This window comes from Urocitellus parryii, chromosome 3 (genome assembly GCF_045843805.1).
Source record: "Urocitellus parryii isolate mUroPar1 chromosome 3, mUroPar1.hap1, whole genome shotgun sequence".
NCBI classification, from domain to species: Eukaryota; Metazoa; Chordata; class Mammalia; order Rodentia; family Sciuridae; genus Urocitellus; species Urocitellus parryii.
This window is the reverse complement of record NC_135533.1, coordinates 113138852-113166672: the sequence shown is the minus strand read 5'-3', so window position 1 is coordinate 113166672 and position 27821 is coordinate 113138852. Positions and strand designations below refer to the sequence as shown.

General features: G+C 51.2%; 1 protein-coding gene across 1 annotated transcript in view; it reads right to left on the bottom strand.

Moving 5' to 3' along the window:
* Ttc28 (tetratricopeptide repeat domain 28) overlaps positions 1-27821 on the bottom strand; it is a 595992-nt gene that overhangs the window by 36555 nt on the left and 531616 nt on the right. Inside the window, exon 13 of the mRNA XM_026412187.2 lies at positions 2591-2731. Coding sequence (XP_026267972.2) covers positions 2591-2731 — 141 coding nt within the window. The remainder of the gene's footprint in view (positions 1-2590; positions 2732-27821) is intronic.

The window sequence follows — 27821 nt, the reverse complement described above, 5'->3', positions numbered from 1 at the left end:
AAAGTGCACAGGCAAGAAGAAAAATAGTGGCTGCAGAGACCTCAGAAACAAAGCAGAACAAAGCCCAAACCCGGAGTGGCGAGAGGAACGCTGCAGCCAAGCCTCACTCGACTTACATTAGCTAGGGCGGCCTCGCTGCCAAGTCCGCCCAGCCAAGCTCTCAGGAAAGGAAGGGCAGAGGAATCCTAAAGTCCCCGAGTCAGGGAGCCCCGGAGAGGGCAGCCAGCGCCTCCAGCACACAAGGCCCATGCCCGTGGCTGCTCCCCTTCGCCTCTGTGGGTGCAGCAGGCCCTGGCTGCTGTGTGGGGTCTGCAGGAAGCCACTTCTGGGCTGATCTGTGCAGTGACAAGCTGGCACACCTCTCAGCTCAGATCCCTGGCTCTGGAAGGGGCAGAGAGGGGACACAGAAGACACAGACTGCAGGCAGCTGGGAGGTGTGACAGGTCTCTGTCCTCCTGCCCGTGTGCTCAGCTGGAGGACAGGAGGCTGCCCTGGCAGACCACCAGGGATCACGCTGCTAGCTGGCAAGGATGCTGCTCCCTCTGTGGGTCCCTGGCTGTAGCTCCCCACCCGTGGGCTCGGAGGCCACAGCCTCTCTGCTCCAGGCCCAACAGGAAGGCAGTAGGGGACACACTGGGTGCCGACTGTCCTTAAGGGCTCTCTGCAGCGAGGCTGAAAGAACACAGGCTGCTTCCTTCCTAGGCAGCCCCAGCAGCCCCTGAAAGGCCAGGGCTGGAGTCTGCAGAGGCCCCCAGTCCCCTTGCTCTCCCGCAGGGCACCAGAGTCCTGGCCAGCTCGGCCCCTGCTAAGGGAACTGGGTACAGAGTGTCTGGGCAAGGGCTGGCCCGGGCTCCAGGGCTGTGGGCCTTACTGTTCCCCAAGGGGTCCCAGGGCTGGGCCAGCGCTGCCCCCCTTCCAGGGGACTCAGATGGTGTCATTTAAATGAACCAAGAAGCTAATCTACAACATCTTGCTCACAGGATCCTGCTCCGTCTCAGAGCTGCTCAGGACAAAACCATCTTTCTAAAACGCACAGTTCCCAAACTCATACCACCATGGACCCGGGGTTGAAAACTGGGGTTCAGGCACACCTGGCCCGACCTTCTCCTGACCCTAGAGTGTCCATAACCCTGTGGGAATTGCAATCAGGTGGCCATGATGTCTGGTGGCTGCCATGGTGGTGTGAAATGAGAATCGGACGGGTGTATGGCCACAGCCCAGGACAGTCAACACTGTCACAGAGGCACCTAGGGATGCCACCCCTCCAAAGTCTATCCACCCACAGTGTCCTGGGAATCGGGTCCAGCATGGTTCCTCCCACTTCATCCCAGCACGGGAGCCACCTGTGGACAGGCCTCTGTGGCGTCAGGAAGCTGGCCGGTGTGCTATTGCTACTCCCGCCCCTCGGATCCCACATTAAGGGAGGCCATCCCAGGGCTGAAGACACAGAGGCTGGCAATGGCAGGACGGCTGTCCAGCGTCACCCAGCTGAAGAGCAGTGAGGCCAGAGCCGCCCGAGTCTCTGCTCTGACAGGTCACCCCCGGTAGAGCTGCGGCCCCTGCCTCCTGGGCCCCCGCAGAGCCAGGCCTGCTCCCTTCTGGCTATGTCCCCCACAAACCGAAGCCTCCAGGGACCCTTGCGAAGGTGGCAGGGAGAGGCCATGGGCGGGGCTGGCTGGACGTTTCGACCTCCTTCCTAACCTCGCTGCCGTCCTCTGCCCTGGCCCTGGTGCCCTTCCCCGGGAGTTTGGCCCTGGGAAAGTAAACACACGTTTGTCACCCTGACAGCACAAGAATGAGAGGAAGCCAGGGCTGGGGGAGGGATGGGAGGGCACTTGGTGCCACTGAAATGAACCAACAAGCAGAGGCCGAGCCCCACCCAGCGCACAGCCTCCACGGCCCTGGTCCAGCCTCCCTCGAAGGCCTCCCAGGCTGAGGCAGGGACCTGGGCAGTCTGAGGTGTCTCTCTGCAGCAGTCTGTCAAAACGTGATGCTCAGGTTGCTGCCGGGGAACCAAGTGACAGTGTGAGAAGTGCCTCTGCTGATCTGGACCCAACCTGGCCTCACAGCTGGGAAAAAGGTGGACGGGCTGGGGCTGGCCATCCTGACTCAGGATAGCCTGACTGCCAAGGCCACTGGGTGGGCGCTGGGGATAGAGGTCCTGGGCTACTGGCTAGTGGTGGCCGTGCTCACTGCTGGTCAGCCTCTCTGTTCAGCAACGCTGGCTCTGCACTGTCCCTGCCTCCCTGAGTCCAAGGCCAGGAAGCAGCACAGGTGCATGACCTGCCAGTTCGCTGCGGCAGGATGCGGAGCGACTCTGGTCTCGCCTGGGTTCAGAGTGTCAGCTGGGAGGAGTGTGGAGAACAGGCCACCACCTGGGCCTCCCAGCCCAGCCCAGCCAGGACTGGTGGTCAGGCCTGTAGCCAGTCCCCGCTGCAGCTGGAGGCTGCTGTAAGCAGAGGCCCCCGAGCCTACCACTTGCTTCTGCAGCTGTGCGGTGAGGGCCAGGAGCCCGCCCGGCTGGAAGGAGTGTCGGCTGCAGACGCATCACCTGGGCTGTGCCAGGCCTGGAGGAAGAGCCCACACGCACCTGTTTACCAGGTTATTGCGGCGGACCATCCGCAGGAAGCCGGTGGGGTCGGTGACCGAGTTGAGCTTGTTGTTCATCTCCTCGAACTGCTGGTCCATGAGGTCTCCAGCTTCGCTCTCCGTCTCGCTGCTGGCACAGGCCCTGTGGGGGATGGCAGAAAAGGGTGGTCAGAGAAAGGTCGGCTCTGAGGCTGGCGGGTGGCAATGTCTGTCATTCTGGCCATGTAGGAGGCTGAGGTAGCCTCAGCCACTTAGCAAGACTCTGTCTCAAAATAAAAATAATAAGAGGGCTGGGGATGGAGCTTAGCGGCAGAGCACCCCGGGTTCAATCCCCAGTGACACACACACACACGCACATACACACAGAGTCAGCTCTGAGGTCCCATGCCACCTGCCACCCACGAACCCCAGCATGGATGCCCCCTGGTGCTGGGATCTCACCAAGCCCCCTTGGTGGCCCAGAGGCTGTCACCACACATTGCTTCTCATACTGAACTCTGGGTGGTTCAGGGCCCGCTGTCCCAGCTCAGCTGTGGCCTCTCCATAGACCGGGGCTGGCACTTACACCACACCCAGCTGCCCTACTCTCTGCAGGCCCAGCCAGGCACTCTCCCCACGCAGGGGCTAAGGCCAATGTGGCTACAGGACAGTCCTCCCAGACAAGGTCCAGTCCAATTCCCTCCAGAAACAGAAAGATAGTTCCTCCACCATGCCGGCTAGGCAGCCCGGAAAGGCAGTTTCCAGATGGACCAACACACTCAGGCATGGCCGCCACACCAGGCCGTGTGGGCACGGACTGGCACGAAAACCTGAGGAAGGCTGCTCCGTGGCCTTTTTCCAAGCTCACTGTGAGGATGTGACCATTTTAGAGCTGATTCATATGCCCCTGTGACAGACTCCGCCAGAACACCTTGCACTGTGTCTTAAATAAAGGGACACACTCCATGGTGCCTTGATTTACCATCAGGATTATGGTGACAAAAGCTTATTAAGTGTAAATGCCATGCACTTTGCCCTAAGGTGACAATGACGGGCACAAGAAGGGCACTCCTGTCCCAGGGAAGCTGCCCACCTGCGTGCAACCTCTGCTCCTCGCCAGCCTCACCTTGACGCCGAGCCCTTCCTTGGCATTGGGATCACACCCAGCTGTTGGAGATGCCTGGGGACACCTCCACCGCGGCTCAGCCCACGGATGACCTTTCCTGCTTGCTAGGAGCAGTGAGGGCAGAGGAGAGGCCAGGGACCCGGGGGACAGCTCTCAGCCTCTCACATGCGGGGCAGGCGGGTGGGACTCTGGGAAGGGGTGTCTTGTCTCTGGGAGGGAAGAGCCTTGGCACATGGTGATATGGGATTGTGGTGAACATACTACACTTCAAACGCCAGGCTGGTGACACCTGGGACAGAGAGGCTGACAGCGCCTCACTGGATCATTCTGGAGGCCAAATGAAATACCATCTGCTTGGTAAACTCAACATGGTCCATGAACCCAGGCTAGAGTAGTGGTTGACTTTATGTCCACTTGACTGGCCACAAGATGCCCAGACGTTCCGGGGGTCTGTGAGTGTCAGCATGAGATGGGCCGCTGAACCGCAGAAAGTGCAGCACCCCTGCCACCCGGGTGGCCTCCTCTGACCCGTGAAGGCCTGAGTAGAACAGAAAGGCAGGGAGGAGGGCAATCTGTCTGTCCTGTCTTGAGTTCAGACTGCAACTCGGACCAGAGCTATGGAGTTGGCTGTCTTGAGCCCAGGCCTCAGACTCCATGATCGTGTGAGCTGACTTTGTTTGCAGCAAACCTCTTGCCCTTGGTATAAGTGAATAGTGTATGTGTAAAGCCATGTCCTATCTGTATGTATTCAGCAGGTAAATGAGCGTGTTTATACCTTCATGCAGGCGCCTACGTACGTATCCACGTACACGTGTCCATCTTCTCTGGCTTCTGTCTCTCCCGTGGGCTCAGGTAAAAGGCCCTGGTGAGAACCCCCAGAACCACTTGGAGGCTGGCAGCCCTGGCCACTGGCCTCCTTTGCTTCTCAAACACACTGTCTGGAACTGGCTCTTCCAACAAAGGACAGTACCTGGCACCAGCATGTGTGTGGGGAGGGGTGGCTAAGTGACATGGGATGGCGTGTGGGAACCCAGATTTCTCTACCTGGATGGCGAGCCTGAGCAGTCGCTCTTCTTAGTTCTTTCTTGGATCTCAGGAGATTGAGGCTCCAAGGATGGGGGAACCTGACTGGAGCACTAGGGTGGGGCTGGGCCACGCAGGCTAAGGCAGGCCCCCCTCCTACCCCGCCTGCAAGCTCCGGGCTGCTGGGGTCTGAGAGGGAGAGGGAGGTGGAATACAAGGAGGAAGAAGGAAGAGCACAGGAAACTTCTAGCATCTAAATAAATCACCAGGGCTTCCAGAGATGGAGAGGAGGGAGGGAGGGCTGGTTCCCCTCGGGCCTGGGCAGGCACAGAGGCCAAGGCTTGGACTGCTCTCTTGGGAGTGGAGGGCCCTTCCCAGAGACCCTGGTAAATATCACTCAACAAGCTCCTCTGTCCAGGGACACATTTGTCATCTGAATGCGACTGCCTGCTTGGAGCTGAGCGATCTGCTTGTCATTCAGTGCTTTGCAAAGGGGAGAGGAATTGGCTGGGACTAGTATCGGCTCCATTATCTCACAGCTCCACTCCAGCTGTCAGCCGCAGACCGAGCCCTCAGAATCGCAGGCTTAATGGGGTTGTTTCCTATTCCCTGACCCTTTGAAGTATTAACACCGAAGGGGAAAACAAACATGAGATGTCACCGATAAGGGAATCTCCCATTTACAAAAGGAGCCTTGTCTGTATAGCAGGGTCCCAAGCGTGCTTGCCACCAGCCACCGTCCCTCCTCTGTCCCTCCCTCCCAGCAGGTTCTAGAGATGGCACATCACACCACGCGTGGTCACCACAGGCCCTGGGTCAACGCACTTGCCAACCGTGATGCCGAGTGGGACCTAAACAGAGAGAGTCACATCACACCTGTCTTCGAGGCACCTACTGTCTAGCAGGACCTAGAATTCTTGGGAGTTCTCTTTCTTTCTTTATTTTTTGAGGTAGGGTCTATGTTGCCCAGGCTGGCCTTGAACTTGTGGACTCAAGCGACCTTCCCTTTCGGCCTCTGGGGCAGCCATGCTGCACCTGGCTAGAGGGCTCCCTCTGACTGCCAGTCTCTGTTACAGTGAGCAGCTCTGTACCTTAAGCCATTCCTCATCAGTGGCTGAGTGGCTTCCCAGGCCTGTTCTGAGACTGACTGCTGTGCACTGTCAATCTAGTATATAAACTAAATCCTGTTGATTAAGACAGTAAGTCACACTTTGGTGCCACTCACACAATTATGCAAACATAGCTGAGTGACCCTCAGGCGCTCACTGGGCGACCACTGGGTGCCATCCTTTGGCTGGGACTGGGATGACTTCATGCACAGACGGCCCCTGGGCTTGGGAAGCTCAGGAAGGGTGCTGGACAGATGCGCTGACCTCTGCGACCCAGAATGAGAGACCACACTGACAACAGTGAGCACATACACGGGATCGTGGACAAGCGCTGGGGCCTGGAGAGCGGGTGTGAGATGACACATGCGCCAACCAACAGCGAGAGTCTCCTGTCACCCTTCTGGTGGCAGTGATGTGCAACACATGTGTGGTCCCAGCTCATCAGGGAGAGACTGGAGGGTCTCAACGGGGAGGCACGTGAGCGAGGTGGCAAGGTGGGAGGAGTGGAAAGGACACCACTGACCCCTGTCCCCCAGCATGGACAAGTTGGCCAGGACCCCGCCTCTCTCTGCTCCCCATGGCTGACCTGCTGGCTATCCACCTAGCCCTGCCCGCTATCCTCTCCTGCACTTATCAGCCACACTGTGTCCCTCTCCCTTGTGGCTCTGTAGGTCAAGGGTCCAGCTGGAACTTTGGTCCTTTCTCCCCTGGACCCTCGAGCAGTGTGGAGGACTCTGCTCTTGCTCCAGTCCCCAGCCTGGGGTTGGGCGCCAGGCGGAGGTTCAGACCGTCTTGGGTCATGGAGAATAATTGAGGACAAAGGTCAGCACCAGCAGAAGCTGGCCTAAGGGAGGGTGGTGAGGGACACGTCCTGGAGAGGGTCAAGAGGGCAGCTGGTGAGGGGGCAGGCCAGCGGCAGGCAGTAGCCTGCCAGCATCTGTCCCTGGGACCCCATGAGAGGCCTGGCCCGCCTGCTCTGGGGAATATAAATCACACCGTCACCAGAGGCCGGATCCAAATGCTGTTCCCATGTGGCTCTCCCCAGAGACGGACATGGCTATGAATCAAGCCCCGCGGAGCCGAGCCAAAGCTCATCCTGTTCTTGGGGACAGGGCTTGGCAAGAGGCTCCAGAGAGGATTTTCATTTGCAAGCGTGGCCTCCTGATCTCTCCAACTGCAGCCTCTCTGTCATCCCTCTGACAGCCGCGACTGGGGCTCCAGAGGCAGCTCTGATTTACGCCTCAACGTCCTGCTGCCTGATTCTTCCTCCAGGCCCCGCCCTCGTCTCCAGGCCTCTCTGGCCTGGGATCTAGGCACCTGCTGAAGATCAGCAGCTGCCCACGGAGGCTGGAAGGTGGTGAGGAGTTTCCTGTGCACAGGGGGAGCCACACCACCAGCCCTGCCAGATGGAGGCCACCAAAGGCGGCAAATGCCCCTTCTCAGAGCAAAGATCTCCCAGCAGGGGGCACTCAGCAGCCAGTCAGTCCCTGTGTCACCACTGAGATGGTTTGGAGCCCACTCTGGGAGGTGGGGTCAGACTGCAGGGGGCCCTGGCTCCTGGGGTTCCCCAGCCTGGAAGCAGAGAAGGCCTCAGAGGTGAGAAAAGGGGCACCTCCTGGATTGCGCGGCAGGTCTGCTGCAAGAAGCCACCTAACAAGAGGCTGGAAACCAGCACGAGACTTGGGGACCCAGGACGGGACCTCTGAAACTCTCCTTTACTCGTCTGTGTTTCCATGGTGGTTCAGTGAACCCTACGATAGAAGGAGCCTGAGGCTTACTTTTGGGGAAGCGAGGAAAGGAGGGGAAGCGTCCCACCCAATGCCCATCTCCCCAGGAGGAGAACCATCTGCCTCGCCCAGCCCAGGGCTTCCTCCCCTGGGCCGGCCTGCACCGGGCTCACAGACGAGCATGTGAGAGGACTGCTGGGCGACAGGCATGAGGGGCGTCCTAGACACCTGTGTGGCCCTGCTGCTCCCCAGCGGCTCTGACATCAGCCAAACATGGAGACACCTGGCAGAGCCAGTGGGTAGACAGAATGGGTGCACACAGAAAAGGAGTTCTAGAATCTTCTAGAAGGGCAGGGATGGCCTGAGGCTGCTTACCTCAGGGAGTTCCTCACACGAACTTGCTCACGACAGGTTCCAGAGGCCACACCATGGTGCGGGGCGGTGCAGCCCAGGGAGCAGGCGCCCAGGGGAAGCCACCTGCTCACACCTCGCTGGCAGGGAGGCCTCGCCACCCGGCAGGGTAACAGTCGCTTATCAGAAAGCCCTTCCCGGTCACACACTCGTCTCTCTGGAAATGCTGATGTTTGGATGAAACTAGATATAATTCCTTGCTCCTGGGTGTCACTCTAGAAATTGCTTTTCCCTGTGTCCTCTCAAGACTGTAATCCACACTGTTATTTCACAGTTATTTATAGAACAAACCTTCTGTTGGTCTAAGGGCAAATGATTACATTTACCTGCCAGGAGTCCCCCCCCCCCACCCCACACACATGTGCATGCACACAGGATCAATAAACTCTGATGTGTGCTTTGATTATTAAAGTGGTAAAACAATAAAGTCCTCTTCCAAAATGCTTTATTAAGAAAACTATTTGATTAAAAAAAAAAAAAAGACCTCTGGGACCCAGAACGACTGTGCAATGTCACTCAGAAGCGTCTTGAGCACCCGGCTTATCTCAGGGCCTGGGATCATCTAGTCTGTGCTTAAGTGCTAAAAGGAGGATCACAGGGCTCCCCAGCTTCTCTTCTTTTAGTAAACACAGCGATCAGATACGTGAGGAGGCCTCCCTCCGACACCCTGTGTGCGGGACTCAGAAGGACCGTGGCTGACCGAAGGCCTGGCTGCTGGGGGTCCTGTAGGTGAGAGCTCTGGGAACGCGCTGGCAGCGCAGTGCCTTCCTGACACAGTGGCTCTCGAGGCTGTCGCATCCGTGTGGTTCGGTCACATCAGCAGAGCCCTATCAACCTGCTCTGCGGTAGAAAGAGCCACGGCCTGGGAATCTGGGAGACGGGCAAGTCCCAGGCCTTCTGGACGCTTGGAGAGGGCAAGCCAGCCTCCTCCTCACAGGCAGAAGTGGGTGATGGCAGGACTGATGAACAGTGGGCCTTGGCGTCTGGCCCACACTATTGGACTTGATGGACACTGTCCCTTCCCAGTTCTGTGTCTGTGTGTAAGATGAATGGGAATTCGATGCACACACACTCACATGCACAGATATATCCAATGACACAGTCGTCCCAGCTACATAGCCTGAGCACCAAACAGGAGCCTGTGTGAAAGTCCACTGAAGGGGCAGACTGTGTGAGTCAAAGTTGTCACTCTCTGTCACCACAGTACTTAATGGTACCAGCGACTGAACCCAAGGGTGCTCAACAACTAAGCCACATCCCCAAACCTTTTTCATATTTTATTTAGAGACAAGGTCTCTCTGAATTGCTCAGGGCCTTGCTAAGTTACTGAGGCTGGCTTTGAACTCGTGATCCTCCTGCCTCAGCCTCCCGAGCATCTGGGATTATAGGCGTGTATCACCATGCCCAGTTTACTGGGTGTTTTGCTATACCAATATTTAGCAGCAATGCATGCTTTTCTTGGGAAAATGCCAAAGACTAGAAGATAGTATGGCCACTCAATCTTCTTTACCTTCTTTTAATTCTGTGGTAAAGGCTTTGAACTCATTCAGAAGGTGAGCAAGTGAGACTCCCCTCCCCACCCAAGTGAGCGCTACCACTGTTTGAACACACAGCATCCTGAGCCAGGCAGTGCACACGTATCTGTGGGTGTGTGTGCACAGGACACAGGACGTCAGAGCACCTTCCAAATAGAGGTGTCAGCACAATAATGACCAGACACCAAGGGGAGGCAGAGGTCCAGGAAATGTCTGTGCTGTCCCAGTGGTGTGGGTCCCCATCCAGACCAGGGTCAGAGAGGAGGGAGAGAGTCACCCCGTACAGCGCCCCCCACCAGCTTCTTTGGGAGAAGAGGAAGGGGCCCCACCTCCCCCGCTGCTGGCAGTCAGCTGTTTTCATGGGGCTCCGTTCAGAAAGCCTGGCGTGCACCCTGGAGTCAGGACAGGGCTGACCCTGCGGTCAGTCTCCCTGGCCACCCTGCCCCTGCTCCACCAGGCTGCAGGAAACGGGTCTGTGCGGGCAGCATTTCTTTTTTGGGGTCGGGTGCCACCTCAGGTCCGTCTAACATAGCCACCTGGGAGGCCAGGGGAAGCGCACCAGACGCCAAGGGCCCAGAGGAAAAGCACGCCTCTCGCCAAGGGCCTAGAAAGTGGCAAAGGCAAGACTCCACTGTAACCATCTGCCAGACCCAGGGGCTCCCAGCCACCCAGCCAAGCAGGATTCAGTACTGTCTCCTTCCCTCCGTCCATCAGCCCCAGGGCAGCAGTGAGGGGCCACCCCTACCTTCACAGGCTTCCAGCCCAAGCAGCCCAGGTGGGCACGCCTCCTGCTTCTGTGGGACGGTGACAGGACACACCCAGCCCTGAACTGGTCCGGGAAGTCATGGCTCTCAGGCACCAGGGGAGGGAGGAAGGTGTCCTGGCCTCTTCCTGGAGTCAGGTTGTTGTTCAAATTCAGAGTGAACCGCCAGCTCCTTCTCCCTCCTCAGGACAGGGCCCTGCACCCCACCCACCCCCTTGAGCTGTTGGACGCCCATGTGGGAGTCTTCTGACCAGGCTCCTAGTCTCTGAGCAGTACAGGTGAGGTGTCCAAAACGGAAGGCAGCATTCACCTGACCTCCGGCCTGCAAAGCATCACAAGAGAGCTGGCCCACCAAGCCTTCAGGAGCCCCAGCCAGAGAGAGAGCCAACGCAGACAAAGGCCCAAGCCAGGAGCTGCTAGAGTTGGAAGCCGAGGGGGTGGGTGTGGAGCAAGGGCAGCGCGGCACACTGAAAGGAGGCCCTTCCTGTCTTCTCAGAGACAGTGGCACTTGAGAGGAGTCAGGAACACCCAGGATCAGGGCGGGTGAGGGTGACGGGAAGAGATCAGGAGGAGGAAATGGCAAAAGAGAAGCAGAGGTGGCCTCCGGGTAAAACAGACACCATCACATCCCTCTGAGAGCCAGCTCCCGGCTGGGCCTCCACTGCAGGAGTCCCGGCAGCCAGTACAGCAGCTGGTGTCCACGCACGGTCATCTTCTAAATCGCACCTCTGCCACCATGTGAGAGAAGCTGGCTCCACCCAAACCAGGGACCCTCCTCTCCACAGACACATGTGTGCCCCTGCTTTGCTCCAGATGGACCCCCACTCCATCGTGCAGAACCCTGACCTGACTCGGGGAACCGATGCTGCCCTCGGGGACCCGCCTTGTCCTCTAGAGAGAGCCCGCACGCCTCTGTCCATCGTGAGCTCTCCCTTCTGCGAGCGACCCTAAGGTTGGAGCCGTGAGGACCGAGCAGCCTGCTGTCTGCCCCTGGCTGGAGGTCCAGGAGTGGAGTGGGCCCATCTCTGGCCCCCACAAGGCCTAGCACAGGCCCAGGCTCTGGCAGAGGCCAGCCCAGGCACAGGGCAGCATAAGGACTCCAGAGGGCCTCCCTGACCTCCTTGCCAGTGCCTAAGACCCTCTCCACAGCCCTGACCACATGACCAATCGCTGTGAGATGGTCTGCAGAAAATTCCACAAGCAGGCCAACCTCCATCACCTCCCAGGACAGCCAAGCGGTCACTGGAAGACCAAAATGTGCCCGTTAAGCAATTGGTTAACGGGCACATTAACCAATGGTTTTGAAGCAATTGTTAGACTCTTTTCCATTCCCTTTCCAGAATCTTGAACACTCTTCCTGTAAGGTGCCCAGAGAGAAGGTGGATTCTTACAGAAAGGCTTGAATTTTTTTTTTTTTTTTTTTTTTTTGAGCAGGGTTGATTGGGGTCAGGTTTCTGGAGCACTAGAGGACAGTGTACCCTTGGAGGCTGGCTTCAAACCCACAGAACTTGGCTTTTTCTTTTCCTACCTTGGTGGGGACTGTATGAAGGCTCCTGATGGTCCCCCTTCACTTCACGGCGGGGCATGTGTGTGTGCACGCATAACGTGAAGCTGCGAGTGCGTGTCTGCAGCGTGTGGTGGGTGGGACACAAGATGAGTGTGCGTGAGGCATCTCGTGGGGGTGCATGGGAGAGAGAGGGTTGAGAGGACAGGCATTTAATCAGGTGAGTAGCTCGGAGCCCTTACACTGAGCATCTGCAGCTAAGTGCCCTTTTTAATCTGTAGGCCCCAATTCCAAACCCACAGGGCAACAGGGTTGACGCGTGTCATTAGTAATACCAAAGTCGGTTACGGAGCGTAGGGGTCCTCCTCACGTGTGACCATCAGTCCTATGGCCCAGCTGGGAGGCAGAACGTCCTCTCTCTGTTAACAAGGCCTAACTGGAGACTCCAGGAGTGAGCGGCAGAATGGGCCAGGAGGAGGGAAACTGAATACAGACCTATGTCTTGCATGACACCCTCCAGCCTCTGGGGACTCAGAAGCCAATCCAGGATCATATTTTCCCAAGGCGATCAGGGACAGAGGAGCTCAGGTTCACAAAAGCACTTGCATCAGATGAGCTCCCCCTGCAGTTCCAGCTGCCAGAGCCACACGGGCTTTTCGCTTTCACTGTGCAAAACCCAGGCTCTTATGACTGAAAATGGTCTTCAAGGTCACTCTAAGGGCCATTTTCCTTGTCCACTGCCTGCTAGGAGCAAGGTGCTCTGGAAAGAGCACAGGGAGCACAGGCAGTGTTCTTAGGAGCCTGGCGAGGCGGTGCAGGATGGGCATGCCTCTCGCCAGCTGCTCCAGACAGACCCAGTGGTCAGGTGTATGGACTTCCGTCTCCTACAAATGCACTGGTGCAAGTCCTATTGAAACACTGACTGACCCTTAACAAGTGAGAAGCAGCAGAGGTGGAGGATAATGAGAATATCACTGCTCAGCCCCTACGGGGCCTGCTTATGATGGGAGTCCTGCGGCCAGGGCTCACCGTGCTGCAGAGCACACCTCGGCTTGCTCTAGGCACAGCAGTCCGACACGTCACAACGGAACGCACATTCTAATCCCCCGTGATCCCCTTAATGAGGAGAACCGGAGGGGTGTGCAGCACCTCTGTTTATAATCCTCTAAATCCAGGTAAACTGTACACATTTAAAATTTCTATGGAAATAATGTCATGAGAGTCACTGAACCAAGTCTCTTTGGTCTCTGTAATGAGACCACTTAACAGAGGGCCAAGGTGTGCCCCAGTGCTAGCAGCCTGGGGCCAGGGCTGCTTGCACAGACACCAGAGCCCACCACTGACTTCTCTAGATCTCCCTGGGACCACTCGACATCGGGAAGAGACAGGCAGAGCGGGACCTCTGGGAGGAGTCATGGAGCCCCTCAGCATCCCCTTGGCTTTGGACAGTCGTATTTGTTGATGTCTGAATTGAACTTTGCGTGGAAATGGTTCCCTGTTTGTCTGCAGTGTTTGCTTCCTGGTTTCCAGAAACACTGGTTTTTTGAAGCAAGTCAAAGTAACAGAGGATTTTCCTTTGTTAACATCGGGCCTCTTACCCCGGGGAGACCCCGTCCCCTCTCTCTCTCCAAAGCATACTCCCTTCTCACTCTAATTGGATTTTCTGAAAGGACCCCTTTCCCCTTCTCTCTTCCAGATGCTGAAGATACAGCACTGTACAAAGAGCCCCTGGCTGGTGTCGTTCTTGTCTTTTTCTGCCACATTAACCCGGTAGGGGGTTTAACAGCCCGAGATTTTGAAAAGCTGTTGTCAAGTCATGAAAGCCCCCAACGGCAACTTAAATGGTTATTAGCTGGTGGGAAACGTCCCCTGCATTCTAATACCTCCATTTAAATAACAATAATAAAGAAAATAATAACAATAAGAGTAAACTCCATGCCTTCACAGCCATGATTATACCCTACCACCCACAGTCCACACAGTCTACAGCGAATTTATACTGGGCCTGGGGGTAGGACGCAGCTTTTGGCTCCGTGGACATGTCTGATTTTGCAGCCTGCCAGCAGGGGGCGCCCAAGTCATCTAGCAGCTAAGCCTGAGCTTCCACGACATCACATCGCGGATAATTCCTTTAAACAATCCAAGGCATAGACAAAAGAGCCAAGGGGGTTCCTTGCTCTATTAAAAGCCCTGAAACACATGTATTTGCCAAATGGAAAGGTGCAGAATTAATTGGAAAAGAGATGGAATTTGTATTCCTCAGCTCCCTTGGGGGTTTTATAATTAATAAATATTTGTGAAGCCTTTGGTAAGTATGAAGTACCATCTATGTGCAGAACAAAACAAGCTTTTGCAGGTGTCACAATGTACACATGCATTCTGCATTAGACCTGAGACATGGAAATTAAGAATAAGGGCAATAATAGTGCCATATAGTGACCCTTGATCACATGGCAGGCCTTTCCCTAAATTACTGCTTTCCTCAAAATGATCCATTGCTATTCCCATTTTATAGATTTCTGTAAAAAGCCCCCAAAGCTATGTGTGATTCAGTCACTTGTCCTGGGAGACTCAGCCAGTAAGCAGAAGAGCCAGATTCAAACTGGGCTGTCTAGCCCACCCTTCCCAGCTCCAGACTGGTGTTTTCTGCTGCTCTATTGTGTAGCCAGCAAGACAAGATGTGTGCATTCCTTATGCTAAGGATTCCCTAAAGGGAAGGGCAACACAGGAAAGATGGGGCGTTCCCAAGAACAATTAATAAAGTACAAATTGCACAGGTAATAATAATAATAAAAAAACTGATTTGGCTATAGGGCTTCTAAAATAACATCTCGAGTGGTTTTATTTCCTTATGTATATTCAATACTTTATGAAATGTCTACAGATGTGAAAATTATAGTAAATACGTTCTGGAGTCTTAATTGCTAAACAATTACAAAGTCACTAAACAAGAGGTGGCAGGTTGCCCTGTGGCTTTATTCATCTCTTTCCGGAGAGGAGCAAAATCATAAAGTCGTCTTCGACACAACAGGTTTCTATGGTTACGCGAGACGTAAATATATTATATGTCCTGTGCGACGTGAAAAGACCAGCCAGGCGCTGTGTGCCGCAGACCCCCAGAGGGAGCGCGCTCGCGGGGAAGGCTCTCCACAGCCAGCTAAATATTTGTTTCTGGGTTTACAATGGGTAGGAGCAGGAATAAAAGCTGCTGGTACTAGAGAGACTGTCTACACAGCTCAGGGAATGTGTCGGCACGAGGGCCTCAAAGAAATGCAGGCAATGAAATGGCTTCTGCTTTGTCAGGCTTGAAAGCGGGTCCTCAGTGAGCCCCTAGGGCACAGACGGTCCACCTCCCTCCTGGATGCAGGCAGCCCATCTTCTCCCACTGGGCCTCTGCACAGAATCTACACGGGTCCAAATTACTCTGCTGGTGGTCTATTTTAATTTTTTCAGCCTTAAAGAAGAACAGGGTAATGGATCTTGAGAAAGCATATAAGAAAAGTAACTTCTCTGTCAGACAGGATCGAGGTGCAGACCTCGGCATCCAGGATTTACTATTTGCACCATAAGAAGTGACAAATTGCAATAACTATGTCATTAGGACTCAAGATGAAAGTATTGGAAAATTCAAATTCAAAGAGCAAGGGTAATAAGAGCTTCAATTTCTGCAGGGTTATTTTTATTGCATGAATTGTAGCAGTGTTAAATGAGGAAAGGCGGCTGCCCATTGAACGGAATGGCTGACACTCTGAACGAGGTCCTCTCCTGACCGGGCAGTGCCGCGCTGCTCACCTGCCCTTGGCTGCACTCAAGCTAGAGGCCCTGGAGTCCAGGAAGGTGCTTACAGGGCAGCTGTGTTCCTTTTGCGCTTTTAATGATTAGAGGAAAGAAAAGGAAGCACAGGGCAACAGTTCCTAGAAAAAAAAGAAGCAAGCTGTTCTGGAAAGACAGGCTTTAGCTAGATAAAGTGCACACTGGTGTCTAGAGCAAAAGGTAGTGCTGCTGAGGGACACTTGATTTTTAGGGGTTTAAGACTGTATTAGCCAGGTGCAGTGGCACACACCTATAATCCCAGAGGCACGGGAGGCTGAGACAGGAGGATCATAAGTTCAAAGCCAGCCTCAGCAACTTAGTGAGGCACTTAGCAACTCAGAAAGACCCTGTTTCTAAATAAAATATAAAAAAGGTCTGGGGATGTGGCCCAGTGGTAAAGCATCCCTGGGTTCAATCCTCAGTATCAAATAAAAAAAAAAGAATATATTAAATATATTAAATAAATATATTAAATAATTCTTCTTTTAAATATAAATGTGTACTGATGCTTATTAGCCAGAAAAAGGCTCAAACAAATCTCGGATACATTTTCGGAGTCCAAGGGACGATCGTTGTTAGATCGTTGTTACAGGGTCCCTGTTGGGGAAGGCAGGCACACAGAAGGGTACTGGCCCTCCGGGAGGAGGGAGGACTGTGTTCCTGCAGCTGTGCCTCAGGATCCAAAAATGTGGTGGGGGCAGGAATGGGGAGGATGATAACATGGACCAAAGTGGGGCCATGGGGATCCCAGGATGGCCGAGTGTGGCAGGCTGCTGGCCCACATGAGGCCTCCTAATGAGTAGCTTGGACTGATCCGAAGACATGGAAACATCAGGCTGAGGCTATGCCAAGGGTCCCCGCTGGGTCTGGGGCCATCTCAGCTGGCTGCTACGTGTGCCACATGCACAACGCAAAACCAACATTTCCGGGCTGAAACGTAGAGTTCCAAATGTGTCATTTGGATTTCATTTTAAAGTCAGCATTCGAGTCATATCTCTGGCCCAGATAAAAGAAGAAGGGGTCAGGACCAAATCAGTGATGAGACGGGGCATTGCAAAGGACAGAGCAGAGGGAGGACGGAGACGGCTTTCCACCCATCCAAGCACCATCTTGTCCCCTGTGCGAAATGTGATCATCCTGATGTGCAGCCAGAGCCCCTCTGTGGGTTCCCTACAGCACAGATCTGCCGCCATCCCCAACCCAGATCATGTCACTCTATACCCTTGGAATGTTCTGCCCTCTTTAGACAGCCCACATCTCTCCCCGCCACTAAACCCTGCTTACTGTGAACCTCCCCCACCAAGGCCATCCCTAGTCCTGACTGGTGAACTCAGCTTCTTTCATCTGACCTGCAGCGCTCCAGGCTCCTGGTACACACGACCTTAGATCCCTCCAGCCCTCAACTACCATGGAGGGCCCATTTGTGTTTCAGGGTCCACACGCCACGGCAGATCTGGGTTGGTCTCACGCCACAACATCTGTTGGCTTGAACGGCTCAGCGAGGGTGACAGTGTGGGAAGGGGGTAACAAATGATGAGACAGCAGTGTGCTCCCTGGAGAGGGCTCTGAGAAGCAGGCTTGTCTGCCCCTTCATGCATTCCTCCTCGAGCATTTGCCTAGTCCCCTCCCCAGGAGTGAAGTACCCACCCTGAGCCCTCAGGGATCTGTGCAGTAGTTCACAGTAGTAGAGGTGAGATGGACACACCCCCAAGGACACCCTACAGGAGTGACAGTGACACAGCAGCATGGGCCATCAGTGATGACGTCCTTGAAGACACCACGGAGGAAGGAAGACACCACGGAGCCAGATGAACAGGAAGGAAGGAGGAAGAGTGCTCTGCTGAGTGTTTGCCATGGTAAAGCCTTGCCAGGGGTTCCCAGATGTGACCTAGTCCCAACATTCACGACCCTCTGTGAGGGGAGATGATGACCGTTTCCCAGGGGAGAACAGGGAGTCTAAGAATGCCCACCTGGCCCCGGGACCCAGCTGGGAATGCGGGCCAACATCTGATTCCAAGTTTGAGACCTCTCCGGGGCCCTGCCCCGCACCCCCTCATTACTCTCATGGGTCCATGCAAGGCTCACAGGCAGCCGCACATCTGCCACTCGTCACTGTTGTCCCCACTCCTGTTCCTTTGCCCACTGCAACTACTCTATGTGCTTATTGTGGATCATTTTGCCTAAATTTCTCTCCCCAAATCTGCAGATATAACTATTTTAATCATGCCTCTCATATTGTTTTATATAGTTCATTATCTTATTTTCCTACTACATTCTATATGCTCAAGATCTGACAGTGCAGCTTTGTAGATTTTCCCAAAATCTTATGATAAAAAAATTAAACCTGGGGCTGAGATTGTGGCTCAGTGGTAGAGCACTCGCCTGGCATGTGCAAGGCCCTGGGTTTGATCCTCAGCACTACATAAAAATAAAATAAAGATATTCTGTCTAATTACAACTACAAAAAAATTTTAAAAAAAGAAAATATCCTATTAAAAAAAATTAAACCTAGCCGGGTGCAATGGCGCATGCCTGTCATCCCAGCCGCTCAGGAGGCTGAGGCAGGAGGATCATGAATTCAAAGCCAGCCTCAGCAATGGTGAGGCACTAAGCAACTCAGTGAGACCCTGTCTCTAAATAAAATACAGAATATGGCTTGGGATGTGGCTCAGTGGTCGAGGGCTCCTGAGTTCAATCCCTGGTGCCCCCCGCTAAAATAAATAAATAATCCTGAAAGTGTTTTATACTGGATACCCATATACCTATTGCCTTGATTCTATCATTAACATTTTAATAAAATTGCTTTATAGTATATCTGTCTTAACTATTTTTCTCTTTCCATTCAGCCATTCATTTTGCATTTGGATGCAATTCAAAGTAAATTGCATATTTCAACCAAAGTTCCCCTAAATATTTCAGAAGGCATATTATCAGCTAGAGTACAATATTCACTTAAATATTCTAATATAAAATGTATATACAATAAAAAATAATGACACAAAATGAACTGCACATCTTAATGCACATAATCATTGAGTTCTGACAAACACATGGGCTTGAGCTCATAGAGCCTATGGAGAAATAAAATGTTGCCATCACTCCAGAAAGTTCCTTCATGACCTTTCCCAGGTAATTTCTGCCCCTCCAGGAGGCAAGCATTGCCCTGATTTTCTTCCACCAGAGATTCAGTAAGCCCATTCTAGGACCAAGTTGCTTAGCACCTCACCATTGCTGAAGCTGGCTTTGAACTCATGATCCTCCTGCCTCAGCCCCCTGAGCGGCTGGGATGATGTGGTTCTGAGATTCACTTGCTGACGCCTGAGGGTTTGCTCCACTTCACTGGAAGGACCATACTGCTGTATGAATGGGCACCGTGCGCTGGTCATTCTCCTACTGTGACACACCCAGCTGTTATCTTGTTTGGGGGTTTAAGAATAAAGCTGCCAAAAACATTCATGTAGAATTCCTCATGTGAACATATATTTTCATTTCTCTTGGGTCAACACCTCAGAGTGAAATTGCTGGCCCATTGGGGGATGTACACCTTTAGTTTTGTAAAAACTGTTAGAAGCCAGGCAGATTGGCCCTCATCTGTCGTCCCAGCTACTGAGGAGGCTGAGGCAGGAGGATTACAGGTTTGAGACCAGCCTGGGCAATTTAGCAAGACAACCTTGTCTCAAAATAAAGTAAAAAGGACTGGTGATGTAGCTCAGTGTTAGAAAATCTTCCTGGCTTGCATGAGGCTCTGGGTTCAATCCTCAGACTTTACAAAAAAACAACCTGTGAGAATGTTTTCCAAAGTGACTCTACGTTTGTGTCCCTAGATAACAGATGAACCTTCCAGTGTGGCACAGTACACAGCCCTGTAATCCCAGCAACTTGGGAGGCCGAGGCAGGAGGATCCTTAATTCAAGGCCAGCCTCAGAACTTAGTAAGACCTATCTCAAAATAAAAAATAAAAAGGGCTGTGGGTGTGGCTCAGTGGTAAAATATTCCTGAGTTGAATCTCCAATGCCACAAAAAATATTATAATAAATAGACAAACCTTCTAGTTCCTCTATATCCTCACTAGCATTTGTGATGTCAGCTTTCAAAATTTTATTCCTTCTAGTGGTTTCTTCTTGTGCTTTAAATTACACTTCCATAAATGACTAATAATATTAAATATTTTCAACGTGCATATCACCATCACATAACTTTTTCAATGAAGTATCATCTGTTCAAATCTTCCCACATCTTAGATTGGGTTGTTTGTGCCGTTGTTATTGGGTTGCAGGAGTCCTTCACGAGTTCTGAGTGGCCCTCCTGTCAGATGTATGATTTGTGGCCTGCCTCTTCATTGTCTTCATGAAGTGTATGATCAGCCCAAGTGTTAAGTAATGACATCTAACTGGTAATTTTTTCTTTTATGGTTATTGTTTCCTATGACCTCTCTACCCCTAAGTCAGAAGCCACTCTCCTATCTTTTCTTCTGAAAGTTTTATCAGCTTAGCCGTTGCTTTTCAGTCTATGATCCCTCTTGAATTAACTTTTGTCTTTTTTTTTTTGTGTGTGTGTGTGTAGATATAAAAAAAATTATTACTTCCACACCTTTCTCCATTGTACTGTTTGGGTGTCTTTGTCAAAAATCAAATGACCAGACAGGCATGATAGCGTATGCCTGTAATCCCAGCAGCTGGGGAGGCTGAGGCAGGAGGATCACAAGTTCAAAGTCAGCCTCAGCAACTTAGCAAGGCTCTAAGTAACTTAGTGAGAACCTGTCTCAAAATAAAATATGAAGAAAAAGGGCTGGGAATGTGGCTCAGTGGTAAGGAACACACAAACACACACACACACACCCTCTTTCTCTCCTCCCACCCCCAGGTCTTGAGTCTATTGCTACCGTTAAAAGACTTTTGATAATGAATTTAATATCCTCAATAAACACATGGCTATTTATATTTTGTTTAATCTAGCATTAGTTTTCAGTACAATAAAATTTTCAAGGGGTGTTTGTAGAATTCACTGGTGTAAGGCTGTTGTCAGGCTCTCCCTCCTGCCACTGCCACCACAGGAGAGTCTGATTTCTTATGTCATCGTGCATACTTCCAGAAACAAGGAGAAGCTCAACTGGGGTTTTGCCCTTTGTTTCCCACCCCTGCTGGACACCGGTTAGCACTCTCCTCCTGCCCACATCACCGCCAGCGCGCCCGTGACGCGGGTCTTCTGGCATCTGCGCCCTCTGCAAGACATCTTAGTTTTTCCTTCACCTTTGGCCATTTATAGAATTCCGACTGAAGACGTCACCCACTGTCTTTGCCCTGTGTCCTTCTGAAGGGACATCCACAGTCCCTTCTATGTCATGTGCTGATTTTCTCTTGTTGCTTTCTAGATTTTTTCCTTTATCTTGTTTACAAAAGGCGGGCAGTGACATGCCTAGGCGTGGCTCTTCTCCTTGTTTATTCTTCTTAGGCTTCTCTGAGCCTTATAAATTTTTAAACGACTTACGTCTTTCACCAAATTTGGGAATATTTCAGCCATTATTTCTTCAAGTGTTTTTCTGCCTTGAAATCTTTTTGTTTTTCCTTTGAGTCAAATGACATGCACGTTAGATCTTCTGATATTGTCCCGTAGATCTGAGACTCTAGTTTTTATTTTTTCAATCTCTTTTCTCTGTGTTTTTAATATCTGTCCTCAAGCCTACCCATTCATTTGTTATTTACATTATGTTGCTAAATCCATCCAGTGGATTTTTAATTTCAGACACTGTATTCTTCAGCTCTAGAATTTCCATTGCATTATATTAAATTCTTAGTTCTCTGGTGAAATGTCTTATATTTTTAGCCACTGTGGATATAGTTCATGAGCAAATTCATAATTGGTTTGAATTTCTGTCTGCTATTTCAACATCTGAGTCTTTTTTTTTATTTTTTTTTTTGATACTAGGGATTGGACCCAGGAGATGTTTACCACTGAGCTACATCCCCAGTTCCTTTTTTAAATTTTGAGATAGAGTCTAAGTTGCTTAGGGTCTTACTAAGTTGCTGAGGCTGGCCTCAATTTATAATCCTCCTGCCTCGACCTCCCAAGTGGCTGGAATTACAGATATGAGCCAATGTGCTCTGCCAGAGTCATCTTATAGATGGTATCAACTTACCTTCTTTTCCATGACATATGAGTCACATTTTCCTGTTTCTCTTGCTTTTGCAACCTGTCATGGACACTGTTTTGATGTGGATTCTGTTATATTTCAATAAAAAGTAATTATTTTTTGGTTTCAAAGCAGGGAGCTAACTTCATTGAACTTGATCAAATGGGAAATTTGGGTTGAGTGGCAACTCAAATCTTGATTTAGTTCTTATATCTTAAAAATCTGTCCCCTGAATTTGTGATTCAGGGATCAGCCAGAGACTTGGGCTGAGTCCACATTTAAAATTTGGTTTTCCACTCTCTGGGTCCTTCCATCCCAGGACACAGAGGCCCCTCATTTTCCAGAAGCTGTGGTTTCCTAGAACACTGTCATCTGGTTCTTCAGATCAGAAAGGCTGTCGTTTACTACTGGAGTTTTAAATGACACATGTGGCTGCTGACCATGCTCTGACCTCAGGCTAAACGCCATAAAGTGGCAAGCACGCAGCCATGCCCTTCTGTGCTTTGGCACCCTCTAGAATCTGTCGGCTTTTGTTCCCTTTCAAGCACCTCTGGGTAATAGTGTTTTGAGTTACTTGTGGGAGGACTGTTCTAGAAGGAGCTTGAACGTGACCACTGCAATGTCCACTGCTACACAGCACCCCAGGGTGTGTTCCTGCCATACTCTACCTGCCTACCATACCTGTGGCAGGTATGCAACTGGGGATGGTGCCAACTCCCAGGTTCCGATGCTCATTTGTGTTACTTCTGTGGCTTCATCTTGACAGCAGCATGCTGAAAGCAGGAACTCAATTTTTAAATATTATTTTAAATATTATTTGTAAATATTATTTCAAACAACCCAGGCTGGTGCTCAAATAACCCAGGCCGGGAGGCATCTGGACGAAGATTCCATACCAAGCAAAAGTCAGAGTCAGACCAGAACCTGGCCTGGGAGCGGCTGGGGAAGACAGCAGCATGGCTGTTGCCAGGCAGAGTTGAGTGCTGAAGTGGGGACCAGGCAGATGCAAGTCCACACAGCCTTCATGAAGCAGTCCACCATAGTGACTGTCACCCTCCAGAAGCAAGGGGACAGAGAGTGGTGTTCTAGAAGGTTCTATGCCTGCAGAGTGTTGACTGAACCATAAAGAGACTGGGGTCCAGGGATCTGGGTTAGTGCCCTCTCTTTTGGTCCAGATTGAGGGGACAGGAACCAGGATAAGCAGGTTGGTGGGGTGGGGATGGGTGGAAGCAGGCGTGTGCTTATTGGTTTTCCTGGAGAGGAGGGAGAAGCACAATATTTTTTAAATTTTTTTTTCTTAGTTGTAGATGGACACATACCTTTATTTTTATGTGGTGCTGAGGATCCAACCGAGTGCCTTACATGTGAGAGGCAAGCGCTCTGCCACTGAGCCACAACCCCGGCCCGGGAAGCATAATATTGATGATCACTTTAAGTATAGTTTGTGAGTCTGCTCCTCAGGAGACGAGATGAAGGAGCAATGGGAGGAATGTCCTAGAAAGCCATGTCTGTGGGTTTGGAGTCTGGGGAGGTGGTGATATCACTGACACAAATCCGAGGGAAAAGGATGACTTCAGGCTTGGATGAGATCTTTGAGTTACCTCCGGGGCCCCTCTGACTTCCAAACTCTCTGATTCTGTTTCCAAGTGTGGTTTTTATGATCACGTTATTTATGTTCCAATGCGCATTTGTGTTACTTCTGTGCCTTCAACTTGACAGCAGCATGCTGAAAGCAGGGACTCAATTTTTACTTTTCAAAGTAATGTTCTGTGGTATTTTTTAAAAGAGTCTAACACTTGGATTTTTATAATCTTTTATTAACTGCTGGTAACTACTACTAATGATGTGTACTTGTTAGATCTTTAAATAAATAAAACATCTATGCTGGAGATCACAACCCTATCTGCAGCTCCAATCAGTACCGCTTGGCAGAGGCAAGTGCAGATCTGGTGGCGAATTCCGCCTGCTCCATTTTCAAGTTGTATGTGAGGTACTCTCCCTCATTTCTCTGGGCCTCTGTTCTCTCACCTGTGAGGTGGTTAATGCCGTCCACCTTACAGGGTGGTTGTGACATCACACAGTCAACAGAGAGCACCTGGCTCAGTGCTGGGCACACAGAGTGCCCAGGGATAGGTTTTTGGGGTGCGTTGGCTTTAATACATCTTCACAGTGTTGCTCCCTCTGATCTCTATAATTTTTCCCCCTGATATTTTTGAAGATGGGAGGCAAAGTATTTCTGAGCTCAGAACATTCCATTTACCATTTAAAACTTACCACGTGGCGACTCCCTCTGCAATCAGGCCTGGCCCACTGACCCAAGCTGGACGCAAGGGAACCAGTAGCTGCCATGCGCCAAACCCTGCCTCCCTTTCTCTTTTACCCGTCTCTTCTGGGTTTTCTAGAGTGTAACAGGGCAGAACAAACACAGACTCAAACATTTTGCTATTACAAACATCACGTATTACAAAATATCACGTGCAGAGTTCAATAGGCCGAATTACACCCCTCCCCCACAGAGTGCCACGCCTACGAGTCAGCTCTAGGTTCAGAACTAAGGTCACGAAGCAGTCCACCATATTGACTGTCACCCTCCAGAAGCAACAGGCGCATGACGCGCTGATGAGTGATGCCACGTCTGGAAAGGCAGCCAGGAGCCGGGGACATCTTACAGGGCAACTAGAGAGGGAAGCGGGTGGTGAGCACGAGCGCTGGAGGTGCCGGGAGCGAGCGCCACGTACTCAACACCCCAATAAAAATGTAGACAGCAAATGAGGAGGTGCACAGGGGAAAGCCCCCGCTTCACCCGTGCCTGTTCAGGTGCCTTGTAGACGGGGGGCGCTCGGCTTCCCCATGGCACCCGGAAGCCAGGAGATCTCTGGAATCCAGCCCCGCCACGCCCTGCGCCCACGGCTTGGTGGCACCTGGAAAGCCCCAGAGGTCAGCCAAGACACAGCGACCACGCGGAGTCTTTCCCTTTCAGCGATTATGGACACACGTTCTCTCCCCAACATGGTATAAGCAAGGATAATTACACTTCCCACCAAGAAGAGATTCTTCCAAAGAAGGAAATGAAAGCCCAGAAACGCAGGAGCAAGCCCTGGAGCCGGCGCCACGGTTCACAGTCTGCGCACTTGGCCTTCGGCTCGTCCTTCTGCAGGAGTGCGGGCTCCGAGGTCACTGAGCATCTTTAACCTGAGCGAGCTGACATTCTCTCCAGACGGCTCTGCCATAACAACATTACTATTTTTCATAAAATGGTCAGGCCAACAAGGGTCAGGCATGCTAACTGCGATCGTTTTTCTTTTAAGAAAACACCCTATAAGGCCAAGATAATTGAGGCAAACCTGTTTTCTGTGGCTAAGCTGAGGGCCAACGAGCTGCTCTGACAGCTCCGCCACCGCAGCCCCCAGACGGTACCACGGCACAGCCCTGTCTGCCCTTCAGAAAGGGGGTATTTCTTTGTTTTCTTTCTATTTATTTTGAATGACATCAGGACAAAAGTATTCAACTTTAATTCTAAAAGTAAACTGGGTGAAGAGACTTTGATTCTAGTCCGGGTTGCAGGCCCAGCCAGGCCAGGTAGGTGCAGAGGGCAGGGGTTAGGTTTTGGACTGTGGTCAGCTGTCTCTCCAAACACTTATCCCAGGAAGGTGGTTTTCTGCCAACAAAACCAAAGACATTACTAAGAGATATGTATTTTGTACTTGATTTATTCTTGCAACATTTTGCTGGATCAAGTCAGAATGTTAATTTCTGGTTTTCTCTAGATCTAGAAATTGAACCTCCTCCTGGTATGCATAATATTTCTTCTTAAAGGCAGAGACTCAATATGACTTAACTGTCCACCAGGATTTTTTAATAGAAATATTTGGGGGGTTTTCCCAGTTTTATTTAGGTAGAAATGATAAATTAAAATTGTATATATTCAAGGTACATGGGATAATTTGATATAGGTATTGTGAAATGATTACCACAATCATTTAGGTTTGTTGGTTTGTTTGCAGTACTGGGGACTGAAGCACCAGGGATGCGCTACCACTGAGCTACATCCCCTGAACCTTTTATTTTTATTTGGAACCAGGTTCTAGCTAAGTTGCTGAGGCTGGCCTTGAACTTGGGATCCTCTGGCTTCAGCCTCCCAAGCTGCTGGGATTACAGATGTGCACCACCATGCCATGCTCCTAATCAAATTACCCAACACATCCACTGACTCAACTACTTATGGTCAGTGTGTATGTGTGGGGGTGGGGACACTTAAGATCTACTGTTTGCAAATATCAAGTTTAAAACATAGTTTTGTTAACTGTAGTCACCACTCGGTACCTTACTTAGATCTCTGGACTTACTTATCATCCTATAGGGCTGGATATGTGTACCCTTTGACCCAAATCTTCCACTTCCCCACCCCCCCACCATTCATTATTCTCTGCTTCCCACATATAAGTGAACACTCATATAGAAGATTTTTTAAAAATTCTTTTCTTTTAAAATCACAGACCATTGGAATATGTAATGTAAGACACCAACAGAGAACAGAGCAAAGTGGTCCTGGGTTCTCACTGGACCTCTGGGACCACGTGATCTCTCTCCCCTGCAAGCCTGCCTTTATATACTCCTACCCAGCTCCTTCGTGGCTGCCCAGCACCTGTCCTGTGCACCAGCCTAGCCTCTTTCCCGTGGTGCGCTGGTTTACATTATTCCTGTACTTTACATTCTGACCACACTGCCCCCTGCATCTCCCTTGTGTGGCTGTTGTCAGCCCCTGCTGCAGCTCAGGCTGCCCCTCCACCTGGGCTCAACATGGCAAAACCCACAGTCTCCGGGGCAGATCAAGGAGCATGTCCTGCAGGAAGGCTCTCCCAAGCCTGCCCGGTAGTGCTGGTGCCCCCGACCTGTGCGCCTCTGGGCACCTGACCCTGTGCTCCTCTCATAACTGGGTGAGGGCGCCTATGTACTGGGTTCTGCTCTCCTGATTTCTAGGATCTCTGCATCCACATTCATCTCCTCTGTATACATTGTGGTTACAAAAACTCCACGAGATTGAATTGCTTGCTAAGGACTACGCATTAGTAAGTAGCAGAGTCAGGATTGGTGTATTTGATTGTTTTTCTCTCCTCTTAAACTGAGGGTCCTTACAGCAGGGAATATAGTGACTTCATCTCTGTAACCTGGATCCTCAGAAGAGAAACCTGCACATGGCATGCATTTGGCAAGTGTCTACTCAATGAATGGGCCTCTCAGTGTTCAGGTTTCTCACAAGTTTGACTGATTGCAATATCTCGTTATATGAAATAGTAAAAATAAGAGATTTAGAAAATGTGGGGGCAGGTAAACTTGGTGCCTGCCATATGATGAATTCTAGATTGCCATGAAGCTCCCACTTGTGTTTCCAGGGCCTCTACCTGTGGTGCCTGCAAAGTTACCATTTACCAGTACCTTGAGGACAGGAACTGTATTTTTTTTTCCTCTCTAAATTTTTGAGGCCCAGAACAGCACCTGGCCCAAGGTGGGTCCTCAATACATACTTTCTGAATGAACAGATGGATAAAAGGACAAATGGATACTCTATTTCAAACTCTATGTGCATATAAGATTGACTCACTTGAAAAAATGCAATCAACTGGGCGCAGCAGTGCACGTATATAACCCCAGCAGCTGGAGGCTGAGGCAGGAGGATCGCAGCCTCAGTTACCTAAAGAGGCCCAAAGCAACTTAACAAGACCTTTTCTCAAAATAAAAATTAAAAAGGGCTAAGGATGTAGTTCAGTGGTAAAGAGCCCCTGGTTCAATCCCTAGTACCAGAAAAGAAAAAGAATGCATTTAAAATTGTCCGCACTATTTTGATTCCAAACACCTCCTGGCTGTTCTTTGAAGCAGAATTGTGTCACACTGACATCTTATTTATCTCCTCTTGCTACCTGCCTCTTACCCCACTTTGATTTAAGCAGCTTCAGATGTCTCCTGGAAGCTGCATGCTCACACGGCAGAGGCTAAGTAGACCAGTTCTGATACACTACTGACTTACACTTAGCTCATCTGTAAACCTTAGTTACAGCAGCGAATAACTCAGAATGTCATTATCACAGCTCAGATTCCATTTCTATAAATAATG